The sequence below is a fragment of the Doryrhamphus excisus genome, linkage group LG12 (assembly GCF_037039965.1).
Source record: "Doryrhamphus excisus strain RoL-2023G ecotype Guam linkage group LG12, RoL_Dexc_Guam_v1.1, whole genome shotgun sequence".
Lineage (NCBI taxonomy): Eukaryota > Metazoa > Chordata > Actinopteri > Syngnathiformes > Syngnathidae > Doryrhamphus > Doryrhamphus excisus.
Window position 1 is genome coordinate 8,031,534 of NC_136368.1, and position 14,187 is coordinate 8,045,720.

The following is a 14,187-nucleotide window of genomic DNA, read 5'->3' on the forward strand; positions in this document are numbered from 1 at the left end:
TTCTAAAAATCCTTTTTTTGTATTGGCCTTAGGTAATATTCTAATTTTCTGACCCACGGAATTTCAGATTTTCATTTGTTGCCACCTATAATCATCAAAATTAAAGAAATAAACATTTGAAATGCATCAGTCTGTGTGCAATGATTAAATATAATGTAAAAGTTATACCTTTTGAACACAATGACTGAAATAAATCAAGTTTATGAAAATATTCTAATTTTCTGGCCCTTACCTGTATACAATATAACAGATTGGCTTTGCTAGCTTAGTTGTTTTCCCCAGTGCCTAACTCTGTTAATTGTGAACTTAAAATAACATCAATTTTGCTGACATATTACTCACCAAAATATTTTGACGTCACAGCTGAATAAATTGTAGTTTTGTTTTGTTTGTTACATTAAACATTTAGTTGAATATTGAGTTTGGGGTGTCGTGTGGTCCATTAGCATGACCTGCTACTTGACTACGCCATGCACGTGAACGTCACGGCTTTCCCGGTCTGTGCTTGGCCTCTTTGTTTAAAGAAGTTACGTCATCGTGGCCTGCACTAGGCGTGGACGTTCTAGTTAGTGCATTCGTTTGCTGCCGCCGATAGAGGGCACTGTAGCGCAACATTTCCATACCAGCACAGAGAGCTTTCAGGGACGTCACACTCTTTCAATCTGCCAAATTGTAAAATTGTTTAAGGAATTTCTGTAATTGAAGCGAATCTTTATTACCCATTTGATCGTTTTATTACTGAAATATTTTGATTTTGATCTGAATTTACAAAATAAATGTAAATACCACATCATCTTGAACAAGGGACCAATACACTGTGATTTCAACAGGAAGACTCTATCAGCTGACATAACACACAAATTATCCAAGCAATTTAATTCACAAAATGGCCAACCGGCATGGTTGGCACTTTTTTCACTTTTAGAACCTTGAAGAATGTTTGTCACCCTCAGGGCAAATTTTAAGTGGTTGTTCAGCTTGTTTTCACACATGCACTTTCACATAGGTCATAATTACACACAACACATAGAAATGTGTGTAATAATGAGCTATGGAGCAAAGACATAAGTGAATGTTATTTAGCATTTTAAAACTCTTGGAACACTATACACATTTCACATGGTGGCCCCTATTGTGGATTTTAGATGTGGCACTCCTACACCATAATTTAAACATTTTGTATTCATGTCATTATTTGCAGTACAGTTTTGCCCTTAGGATCCAACTTGAGTTTGTATTGCAAAATGTGAGAAATTATCCAATGTCACAACAATAATGACTTATTGCTTCTACCATATACGTACATTGTTAGTGCTGATTCAATTACACCATCAATTATGACAGCCATTTTGGGTGGTTTGTGTTTAAAAATGAAATCTGCTCATCAACTAAAGAGAATATTTGTCAGCCACAGCATCTCGTGTATCAGTGACACACAGGATTGAAAGACGTGTATTGTTCACTTGCTGGCAACATTTGCAGCCAAAGCTTCTTCACAATGTAGCCTCTGTGTCACTCCTGATATCTAATAGGTCATGTGTCGCTCCCAGGCCTGTTTTTTTTTTATTGAGATGCCAGAAGAGGACAAAATGTCTTCTGCTTTATTATGTACTATGAAAAACATTCCATGTGTTATATGTATATACAACTTGGACGCAAGCCGATATGGAGATTGTTTTGTCAACTGCGGTTTTCCAGGTGGCCGGTGATGTGTCAGTAACGTATCAAATTCCATTCCAAGCCTACACAAGATCACACAACCCATTACAAACCTTATCACTTTTATTCAGACTGTACAGATACAACAGGTGTTTAAAAACAAGTAAAAAAGAGACAAATGAGCATCCCCATAAATACAATATGCCTATAAGAAGTTGGAGGTTAAATGGATTACTTGCATAATGGTCCTACACACACACACACACACACAAATCTGAAATGATGTTGATAGAAAAACAAAACAGATGACTCCTTACACACGCCAAAACCCAAACATTCATATGGGGATACTGCTAAGATAGTACTATGAAAATGAGTATATACAGTATTTTTGCTAAGATTGTGAAGTGTAGTGTATTCAGAATATAATTTGTGTGATGGGGAAAAAAATAACCCACATTTCTGAAAGGCTCTTTTTGCTATTTACATGTAGAAAAATGTGCAACTTGACAAAAATCCACTGATGCACTGACAAGATTGCTTTTCCCCACAGACTAGTTATTTTTAGTCGGGCTCAAAAGGCTGGTGTAAGCTATAATAATATCAAGGGGGTTGATTATTTTTACTGCTGCATGATTAAATGCAATGTGCAAGAATGTCTCCTCACCCGGACGCATAAAAAAAACTCTCAGATTACATGACTGAGCAGTACTCCCCTATAAAAACACTAGTGGGTTGTTTAATAAGACACTTGGTTGACAGTTTTCACAAACATGTCTGTTATGATATCATTATGAGTGGTAAACAATTCAAGGTCATGCAAATGTAATGCTTTAACACACACACACACAAACACGCAAATGACAACTGCCTGACTGCTGAACACAGCGAGGTGTCTCTCCCGCACTCGCAAACACTCACACCACTTGGGACAAATCAGGCACAAGGACTGGAACATGGCTTCTGCATGGCACATGAGCAGAACATAAAGAGCCATGCACCTTCTTTCTGTTCTGAAAGGCTTGCAATACTTGCAATTAATAAAATCAATCTCAAATCTCAGTCTGGATGTGGGACAACTTAAAAAAAAAATAAAATAAAAGAGTGAAATCCATTTAACACATCTAAATGCAATAAAAACAAAGAATGGCGGGCTTAAGTGTGAACAATCGTCTTTATCTAAGCAAGAATAACATTCAAAATCCACTCCCACAAACGCCTTACAGTCTTTCTGGTCCAGTTCAGAGACCACACACACAGAGTGAGCTGGAGCTGTGCTGTGTGTGTGTGGTCCCTAAAATCCGCCCATTGGTACCGATGAGTTCATGAAGAAGCACAACACAAAACTGGAGAGCCAATTGAGACTCGGAGTAGGTTTTTCTCTTTACAGGCATTAAACTGGCTGCAAACGGGTCGTCACAGCAAAGGCGGCGCTTCATCATGGCGGTAACAGACAAAAGATCGGGAATTTGACGTCACGTTAACTTTCAGCTGAGTAAGCCTTGTACTGTAACAGTCGTTTTTTTAACACTTTTTTTAAAACAAACCTTCGTGCAAACCAACACAAACAGTAACTTCATTCACCTTCGGAGTGAACATTCAATGCAGGTGGAACAATGTTGAATAAGATTTCCACGAAGATTGTGGGCAGCACCTTGGCACAAGCTACTGCATTTATCTAATAAGCTTATTAGCAGTTCAGTCTTCCACTATGGGTAGAGTAACTTAACATGTACAATGTCAGAGCCAGGTAAGCCGGAAGAATGCATTCACAGTCAGGACACGGGGGTGGGGGAGTTGCTGCGGCACACACACCTTGGGCCATTTTTAAGGCCATCAGTCTTATTTTTCCGTCATGTCATGCCACTGTGAGAGTAGACAAAAAAGTACATTCAACATGGAAAGCAAACGTAAAAGGATGTAGTGAGTGAGGATAAAAACTTCAAGTCCGGTGTTAATGACAGTCCAAGGAGCAAAGGTTGTACATTAGGAATCCAAAAATATATAAAAGAAAGAGTTCTGGGGGAAACTATGCGGATTGTTCCATTCCAAATTGAGTATAAAGGATAAAAGTTCAGTCTGTGGGCCTGCGGACTTGTCACAAATACAAAACAATAAGTCCAAAACAGTATAAAAATGAAAGCTATGTAACCTCATTTCTCTTAATGGTTATTGTAATTCTGTACCTTGTTCCACTTTACACTGTCGTTTCCCCATGGTTACCGTTGCTAAGGCGCTTGTAGAACCTCCTCCACGACTGCAGGGTCTTGCCGGACCAGACCCAGAAGCCAGAAGTGATACCGACGATCATGGTCATTAGGTATTTGATCATGAAGACGGTGAAATCGGGGGTCATGGGGGCATAGTTGTGGAGCGGACAGGGCACGGCAAAGCGCTTGCACGTCTGCATGTGCCAGGTCCTCTCCCAGTGCTCCCGGAAGGCCTGCTCGTAGAAGTAGCAGGCGATGACAATGGTGGCCGGCACGGTGTACAGCACACTGAACACGCCAATGCGGACCATCAGCTTCTCCAGCTTCTCTGTCTTAGTGCCGTCGTGCTTCATGATGGTACGGATCCGGAAGAGGGACACAAAGCCAGCCAGAAGGAAAGAGGTTCCGATGAACAGGTAGACAAAAAGCGGAGCCAGGACGAAGCCCCTGAGGGCGTCCACGTTGAAGATCCCCACAAAACACACTCCAGTCAGAACATCTCCATCCACTTGGCCCATGGCCAGGATGGTGATGGTTTTGATGGCGGGGACTGCCCAGGCAGCTAGGTGGAAGTACTGCGAGTTGGCTTCGATTGCTTCATGACCCCATTTCATGCCTGCTGACAGGAACCACGTGAGGGACAGAATCACCCACCAGATGGAGCTGGCCATTCCAAAAAAGTACAAGACCATGAAGAGAATGGTGCATCCCTCCTTCTTGGTCCCCTGAGCCACAGTCCTGTAGCCGTCATCCTTGAATTTATCCACACAAACAACTTTGTCCTCCAGGAAGAAGCCAGCGGCGTATGCCACAGCCACCATGAAATAGCAGCCAGATAAAAATATGATGGGTCGCTCGGGGTATCGGAAGCGCCTCATATCCACAAGGTAGGTGAGCACTGTGAATAAAGTGCTCACGCAGCACAGGATGGACCAGATTCCCACCCAGAGGCGGCCAAATTTCACTTCGTCCTCCCGGAAATACATGATCCCGGTGGGCTTGGTGGGTTCACAAGGGGCCCCGCAGTCTTTCACCCCCATGAATCTGTAACCCAGGTACGACGGAACCTCCAACTGTAGCGGGCAGGAGAACTCGTGGTACTGGTTGTGCTGTGGAGACTTGGGTCGGCCCATGCTGGGGGGAAGAGTCATCAGCTCGGGTGCGTACGGTGAAGACGAGGAGCCCGGGCTGCTGGGCTCGGATGTGTTCTGACCCACGCAGATCTCACCAGCTCCGTGGACGGGAAAAGCCTCGCAGCGGAGCCTCTCCGGCCACTGGAAGCCGAATTTGTTCATCAAGGCTTCACATCCTTGTCGTGCACGCTCGCACAGGGACCGGCAAGGGGGGATGGCTTGCTCCAGAACCGTGCACACGGGAGCGTACATGGAGCAGAGGAAGAATTTCAGATCAGCAGAGCACTGGACCTTCACCAAGGGGTAGAACTGGTGCACCTCCAGCCCGGCGTCTTCTTGGTTGGTGTGGCCCAGGAGGTTCGGCATGATGGTCTGGTTGTAGGCGATGTCGGTGCAGAGCGGGATGGAGATAGGCTGGCAGAATCCATGCTCCGGGATGGATATTCCACTCTCGCTGCTGTAGTGTTGAGCGGAAGCTGGTGAGAAGGACATCCCGCACAGCAGCCACATGATCCGCACAAGCACATAGCCAGTGGTGGACCTGGCCGCCGCCATAGTTGAGGAGGAGGAGGGGGAGGGAAGGAAAAACTTTGATCCAAGTAGGGCGACTCAATAAGGGTCTAAAAAGCGACGCAAATCTACATTTAACGTCCCAAGGGTTCGCTGCTACTCTCGTATAACTCGAGCGTCTCGACACACAATCGAATGTTGTGTTATTTTCAAGAGTTACATCCAAATAAATCCTCGCCGTGTCATGACTTCTTGATGGTCTTTGTAAGTGACTCCAAGCAGCCCACTCTCACTTCAGTGGAAAAAACACGTCCCGGTCTTCCAGAAAAAAACGGAAGACGACGCACACCAAAGGTCCTCAGGTGAGCGTAACGCTACGTCGTTGCTTTGGTGGAGAAAAGCGAATAAAAATGTCTCAAATGGCCATCTTTTGTGGCTTGACTCCTCGGAGTGGCGGCTCTCAGGCGGTTGGAAGTCCGCAGGCTCGCTCTCGTCACTGTGGACGGTTTCAAGGTGCCCCCCATTCACAAGACCCCCCCTCCCCCTTCAGCGGGCTACAGGGCGTCTTGAAACCGGCGCAGCGTCTCAGCCAATCACAGCACTTGTTTTCCTACAGGACTCGTCCCTGATTGGCCATTCGCTCCCCAGTCGGAGGAAAATATGCCACAGTAATTAAATTACTCTAGAGATATTACCGAAATAATCATAATTTCTGCTAATTTCTCAAGAAAGTGAGTGACACTGAAGAAAAACTTTAGATAGTTTCTTTTGTACGGCACTGCAATTTGTTTCTACATGATTATTATCATTTCACTGAATCATTTATCGTTATTTTTTCGCCTCATAGTAACAAATCTTTTTTTCTTATTCTTATCAAACGAATCTCTCCAGGCCTGAGGCGTAGGGTTGTATTGTGGTTAAGTGGTTTAAATGTATAAAGTTCTAAGCATGCATCCATTACCCTAAGAGGTTTATTTCAAACACCTCCAGCAGCAACCAATGTGGGAACAAACACCAACAGTGAGTTGAATTTACAACACAATCGATTCGCACACACAGGCCACAAAGTGAGGGTGGTGTGGGCGGTTCTTGTTGGCCTTGCTGCATTTGGTTTCTTGCCTGAGTGGGATGAAAGGAGGTGGGGGTAGCTTGGCGTGGGGGAGGGGACAGGAAGAAGAGAGAAGGTCGGGGAGGCAGGAGGAGAAAGAGTGGGAGATCCAGTTGGCCAAGCTCGACTCAAAAGAAAAGTCAGCAGAGTTCCCTGCTGTCAGATCGCCTCTGAACAACAAGTGGAGTTGTATTGAAACAGGCCAAGAGGTCAATTTGGATTCAGAAGGCCTTCCAGCAATAGTTTACCAAACTGTAATGTGATTGCTTCTGTCAGTCTTTTGATGACATCTTCATTTTTTTGTCTTCAAAAAGTATTTTTTTCATAAAAACAGCACAGTGTTTGTGTATATTGTAAGATTGCACCATTGCGCCACAGTGTATGTAGCACGGCACCCTGGATGGGGCTTGAACTCGCATCCACAACTCCACGCAGCAGCTCAATGGGAGTTAAGTTTTGCAGCATGAGGCGTGGAGCTAAAATCCAGAGCGCAGCTCCTAAGGTATCAACCACACCGGCTGGCATCCATTACACCAGGGGTGTCCAAATCTTGCCCGGCGAGGTCCATCTATGATAAAAACAAAGGCCACTGGGGACACTTTGTAAACAATTTTTGTAACATTTTGTAAACAACCTTTGAAGATATGCTGACAAATTACACTGTATATATTTAAAGAAAAAACATTCTGCATCTCAGTATTATAGGTGACATATCCACTGTTCATTTTCTATTTCTGCTGTCGCTTTTCAAATATTTCTTTCTTATTTTGTAACAAACAAATAACTAAAGATTTTTTGTAGCTTTGTGCTTTTATTATAGTTTTTACATGTGCCAAGGTGCATGCCGCACATGGTCCCCGGGCCGTACTTTGGACAACCCCTGCATTACAAAAAATAGAAGGCACTCTACACTGTCAAAATTTGTGTATATGTAGTGTACATAGTACACATATTTAATAGTACTAATGGAAGTACAGTGGTACCTCCGTTCTCGTTATTTGTTCCAAAAGTTTTGACAAAAACCAAGGCATTTTTTCCCATAGAAAATAATGTATGTATAATTAAAGTTTTACATGCAGAAAACCCACCTTTTTAAATCTGTTTTTAATGTCTAACTTTTTATATCTGACTGCTGCGCCCTGCCCCGCTTTTACTCATGTTTTAACTGTGTATTAACCAATGAATGTTGTATTTTGGTGTGTCTTCTACTCTGTTTACTTGCTATATTCAACTCCATTCTTCTGTAAAGTGTCTTTGAGTATTTTGAAAAGCGCTATACAAATAAAATGTATTATTATTATTATTATTATTATTATAAAATAATGTGAACTAATGAAACTTATTGTACATCCTGGTCAGATGGAGTTCAATAGTGTTTCTTGCTGGGTTTTGCTACTTCTTTGGCCCCATGGCGGGTTTTTTTTGCAGTCACACTCAATAAAAGATGCACAAAAGGTATTCCTCAGAAATATACAAACATGAACCAATGCAAGTTTAAACCCCACAACATTTTATAGTCTTCCAACAATCCATTTTGTTTGGGCAAATGATTTCATATAGAAAATCTTGGATGGCACTGCAATACTGCCTCTGTCCACCAGAGGGATTCAGAAGAGCCCAAAGGAAGGCTGACGTCATTGCAGCGCCCCGAATGACGTGAATGCGTTGCTTAGACGCAATGCATTATGCAAAATCTTCAAAATATATTTTTTTCATTTCATGTATTGGCAAATTTCTATATATTTTCCAGTATACCTTTTCAGTGTTAAGTTGCTGTGTGATGACCTTAGTGTTCTAAATAAAATGACACCATGAGTCAGACTGTTATGTTGTCATATTGTTATATATAATGACATCCTGAGATTTCCAATGCGTTGACAAGCTTGTTGTAAGTGTACTGATAACTTGTGATTGTCGCTCTCATACAGTTGCCTCATTGACTTGTGTAGTCATTTTGAAGTAAAGGATGTCACAAACTTAGATTTTAGCCAAAAATTAGCCACACAAGTTTATGAAAAGACTAGAAGCTTATACATCAGAATTTACAGTAGTTTTCTCAATTCCTAGTGTTTTTTTCCACAATTCCAGCACATTTCTGCTTCAATTTTCTGTGATGTTTGCATGAATACTGGCTCAGCTGAAAACATGAAAGGCATATTTTTTTTAAATGGGTTTTATTTTTTAGGTGCTATTTGATGCTGCCCAGGAACTAATATTCAGGTATTTGAAAACAGGGCAGAAAAGAAACAGGGTTACCAATGTGTGCAAACAAAGTTTTTTTTCTAGCCACTGTATTTAACGAGCTGTTACTATACTTAAAGCCGACAAACTAATGTGAATTAAAAAAAAGCAAAATACTGTATATCATAATTATGTGTATCAGTGTTGTGTGACGTAGAGTCATGATTATCATGATGATTAAAACAAATTATTCCACAATTACTTGAGGCATGTATGAATACCAAAGACCAAAACAGGAAATTCATTCATTCATTTTCTACCCCTTTTTCCTCACAAGGGTCGCGGGGGTGCTGGAGCCTATCCCAGCTGTCTTGGAGCGAGAGGCGGGGTCCACCCTGGACTGGTGGCCAGCCAATCACAGGGCACATATAGACAAACAACCATTCACACTCACATTCATACCTATGGACAATTTGGAGTGGCCAATTAACCTAGAATGTTTTTGGAATGGGGGAGGAAACCGGAGTACCTGGAGAAAACCCACACATGCATGGGGAGAACATGCAAACTCCACACAGAGATGGCCGATGGTGGAACTGAACTCGGGTCTCCTAGCTGTGAGGCCTGTGTGCTAACCACTCAAGCACCATGCAGCCAAAGACAGACATTTGAATATAATTGTTTTATTTGACATTCAGCTGGGTCATTAAAGCATGGGACAAGAGGAAAATAGCATTTTAGGGGTTATTATACCACACATTTATTTATGAAATCATATATTTTCTCCATGTGAGTGTGAATGGTTGTTTGTCTATAATTGCCTTGTGATTGAATAAATATTTTCTCCATGTTTATTTAAACCTCCTCGGCATATGTGTGCTGTAGTATTTTATACATAACGGCTGAGATGTAAAATATCCTCCAATTCTGGAATCATTGTACATTTAAATGTTCCAGCAGCCCGGGGAAAACAAGCAGTGTACCAAAACTGGCTCCTGGGGCACAGTTTGATAGCATCCAAATTAAAGGAACAGTGACGTTTCTAACGTCTTTTTCGACAGTGCACATCGTATTGATGGAAAATGTTACGTTTTTAAACCGAAGCAAGGAAGCCGCTTTTGTCTCCTGCAAGGCTAGGCTGTGCTCCCCACACAGAGTCCTGCCACCGGGAACTTCTCGCAGCGAAGACTCTTTGGCCACTGGAAACCTCCTTCGGTTATCATCGATTTACATCCTCGTCGTACCCGCTGACACAGCAGCCTACACGGGGGAATGGCAGCCTCCAGCACCGTGCACACCGGCGCGTACACAGTGCACAGGAACATGGGGAGATCCGCCGAGCAGTTGGCGTTCATCAGCGGCTCGAACTGGCGCATCTCCCGCTCCGCGTCTTCTTGTGTGGTGTGGCCCAGGAGGTTCGGCATGATGGTCTGGTTGTAGGGGACGTCGGCGCAGAGCGGGATGGAGACGGGCTGGCACACCTCATGGCGGCCGCTCTCGCTGTTGGTTGCTGGGGAGAAGATCCCGCACAGCAGCCACATGATCCCCACAAGCGCGGAACTTGAAGTCAACCTCACAGCCGTCATGGTAAAAGTGGAAAAATAGCAAATTTGGACCAAAAAAAGTGACAGTAATCACAGCCACAGTAATATAAAACCTCCAGTGTGACTTGTTGATGGTCTTTGTCAAGTCTTGAAGCAGAAGAACGTCACTGTTGTGGAGAGAAAATCATGTCCCACCCTTTCTCAATACCTCCAAACAAGCCAATTATGTCGCAAGCTTTTGCTGTAGTACAGAATACTAACCATCACAGATAAGGTTTCTGTACCATCCTGTCCCAACCATGTTTTCTTTTGGGCTAAAAATGTAAAAACAAAACAAAAAAAGATTGTTGTGCACTTGACCGGTTCGGTTCAGGTTGACAGTGGACAAATAATGCTCCGTGGAATGGTGGAACGGAAGTGAAATCACGTTGGTAAACCTCACTCCTTGACACCTTAAGAGCCACGCCGGACAGTGAGTTGATGGTTGGTTGTTGGTTCGAGTCTATGATTTTCCATGATGAAGAAAGAGGCTAGAAAGTGCACTGGTACAGTATGCAGTAGGTCACACATGATGTGTTCTAGTGAGTATCGGTCCCCAAGAGGCATTAAAGTTCATTCATTCATTCATTTTCTACCGCTTATCCTCACCAGGAGGACGATTTGATGCAGGCATCAAAGTTATGTTTCATAATTATATTCATGCACATTCCCACTACAAAAGTGTTTGAAACCGAAACAATGGAAGTGTCTCATCAGCAGACGTAATGCTTCTGTCTGTCTCGTAAACTACATTCAGGCGCTTTAGTTATGATTGTGAGAGATGAATTCAAGGTGCGGGCCACTTGTGATGACATGTTTGTTGTCGTTGGTGGGGCGAAATGTGTGTATACAGAGATGTGTAATAATTGAAGACACCAGCCGCTTCAGTTATTGATTAACTTGACTGTTAGCAGACTCTCAAGGGTTTTTCCTCAAATCCTCTTTTGCACGTCTCAACACAATGAACCAATGAATGGTGGCGAGATGAGATGTTTTCATTTGGGAATGAGATGCATGTTTCTACTATTACAGTCGTTTTGTCGACTTTTTGTGGGTTTGCAACATTTTCCGTGCCCTGATGGCCCCTTTGAGTTTGAGTCACCATTGGCAGGTTGATGTATCACGTTTGACTTCTGAGTACTTCTCAGTATTTTGATTGTGTGATGCGTAACATCACCACAATATAACAGCCCCAGGTTGTTTCAAACTTTTCCCACTGAGGACCACATACAGAAAGGATGTAAGGGCCTCTTAAAGAAAAAAATGCATCTATAAGGTGAAAAAGTATGTTTATTAGTATGTATTTCAGTCTTTTTTCGCTGTTTATTTTTCATTTTTCTAATACTTAAACTTTCTACTGCAATAATCTTCAGAAGTGGTTTTCTAATAAATTATGTTATGTATAATATTTTCTCCCATAGCCAATTTTACAAAAAATACTACTACATTATTAATTTTTGATCAATACATCATGCTCCGAAAATGAAGTTTTTATGAGTTTATTCTTGTAAAATTGCAGCTTTCTTATTGGAATACAACTTTTTTTGGAAATGTTTTGGTTTATTTTTATAAAATTACAGTTCCTTTTTTTATTTCTGCTGTTGTTTTTTTTAAAAAGATTATTATTATATTATTATTATTATTATAGATAATAGTTATAGATATAGGTTATTATTATAGATATTATTTATTCCAACTTTCTGCTTTTAAATTTGATTGTCATAATTATGATTTTAGTCCCACAATATTTTGACTTCATTTTTGTAACTGTGTTTTTTTCCTGCAATAATTTTCCACAAAAACTTGTTTGTGCTTCCCAATGGCATTATTTTTCTTCATAATTTGACAAGTTTACTCAATTTTTCGTCTCTGATTTTCCAAAATTCAATGAAATGCTTTTATGTTAATATTTTTGCTTGTCTGAAATTGATTTATTGCATTTACCTTATTTCTTATGGGACTTTATGGAACGAATGAATGACACTTACCAAGGTTCAACTGTCTACTATCTACACTTATTACTTGTCTACTACAACTGTTCAACTATCTTTACCTAGCTAAACAAGCTAATGATATAACCTAAAAGATTATACTAGATAAAATATTGTGATGTGGTGCTATCTAAAGTGTTTAAAGTGTACCTTGCATGCAGTACAAATGTCCAAGGAAGGTAAATAAAATGCAGCATGTAGTAGCCACGTCAGGTCAAGTGGACACACTCGGAGTTGTGTAACTACTGCTGTTTGCTTGTGTATGTCTGTGGCCACGGGTGGTGTGTGCCGTGGTCAGGCACATGGAGGCAGTCCAGCAGGTTTCCAGACAGTCGCCTGGTGTTCTGTCTGACTTCTTGTCTGCTGCAGCTGGAGGTTTACTGTTGACCGATGAGAAATAAACAAAAGAAAAAGCCAGTGATAGCTCAGTACGATAAGAGCCAAACACATGCAGTATTTTTCGAGCTCCCGTGAGAAAACCAGAAATGAGTGTGGGTTAATTCATTGGCTCCAGGCGGAAAAACACAAGGTTTCCACTTGTGCTGAGGAGGTTATTCAATTTGAGGGCAGCTCAGAGGGCACGTGGGCCGGCCACATCGGTTTGACCAACTTAAGTGTTTTAGAGGATTTACCTCGACTGTTTAATCTGTTTCACTTTCATCTGTGTGCATGTGTGTGCCATGAGATTAGAAGTCAAATAAATCCTATGTACAGACTGCAGTCTGGATGTGGCTTAGTAAGGGCCTTGTTGGAACAGCTGCTACACCACCAGCAACTTAATATGACTAGAATCACTTTGTTGGTTTTCCGTTTTGAAACATTCCTTATCAAATTTCTGGCACTTGCTAACTTTGGTGTCAGGGTGGTTTATTTTGCGGGAAAGCACACAGAGCACTCAGTAATACACTGTTCCCTTGAACATCACTTCTGCGCTTCCCTGGCCGGAATCTGTCTATAGTGTCCCAACTCTAAAATACCCTATATGTTTGTGTGGACAAAATCATCAAGTCCTGGTCCTTATACGGTCAAGTCCTTCCTCTTAGTAATACAAAGTGCCAATTTAAGTAAACATCAACATACTGTACGGTCAACCACTTTCCTCTACATAGAATTTCAGACCCAAAGTAGTAATTTGGTGTTGGCAACACGGTGGGCGAGTTGTGTAGAGTTTGCATGTTCTCACCGTGAGTGGGTGGGTTTTCTCCAGGTACTCCAGTTTCCACCCACATTCCAAAAAAACGTTAGATTACCTCCAAATCGTCCATTGATATGAATGTGAACCTGTATGTGCCCTGTCATTGGCTGGCAACCAGTCCAGGCTGTACCCCGCCTCTTGCTCAAAGCCAGCTGGGATAGGCGCCAGCATAGGATAAGTGGCATAAAAAATGGATGGATAATTTACTATTATGTAAAAAAAAATTACAAATTCTGATTCAATTTGTAATTGAATAATTGTATTTATTTATTTATTTATTTATTTATTTATTTATTTATTTATTTATTTGTTTGTTTGTTTATTTATTTATTTAAAACTAGGGAGTGTACCAAGGTAGCGGGGTGATTATGTGACAATTTGCCAAGGTAATATAGGTAACAACAAAAAAAACTATGGACTAAATGTTGTAAAATACTCAAAAATGGCATTTTAAACAATAAAAAAGAACATACGAAAAATTATAAAACCATTAAAATAAATGATTAATTACTAAGAACTACTCTTTATTCAAGTTTCATACATGGCTCTGTTTATGATTGGGTCATCATTTCTACAGACAAACATTAGCTCAAATTTTGATTTGAGTATTTTTCGTC

The 14,187-nt window shown here is 41.5% G+C and overlaps 2 protein-coding genes across 2 annotated transcripts; both read right to left on the reverse strand.

Moving 5' to 3' along the window:
* Positions 1-1,764: 1,764 nt before the first annotated feature.
* LOC131135854 (frizzled-7-A-like) lies at positions 1,765-6,020 on the reverse strand. Its single transcript, XM_058082225.2, has one exon. It carries the CDS (start codon positions 5,555-5,557, stop codon positions 3,857-3,859), a length of 1,701 nt encoding a protein of 566 aa, XP_057938208.2. The 5' UTR covers positions 5,558-6,020; the 3' UTR covers positions 1,765-3,856.
* Positions 6,021-9,860: 3,840 nt separating this feature from the next.
* LOC131135855 (frizzled-1-like) lies at positions 9,861-10,560 on the reverse strand. The gene has a single exon (XM_058082226.2). It carries the CDS (start codon positions 10,385-10,387, stop codon positions 9,935-9,937), a length of 453 nt encoding a protein of 150 aa, XP_057938209.2. The 5' UTR covers positions 10,388-10,560; the 3' UTR covers positions 9,861-9,934.
* Between the last annotated feature and the right edge of the window lie 3,627 nt (positions 10,561-14,187).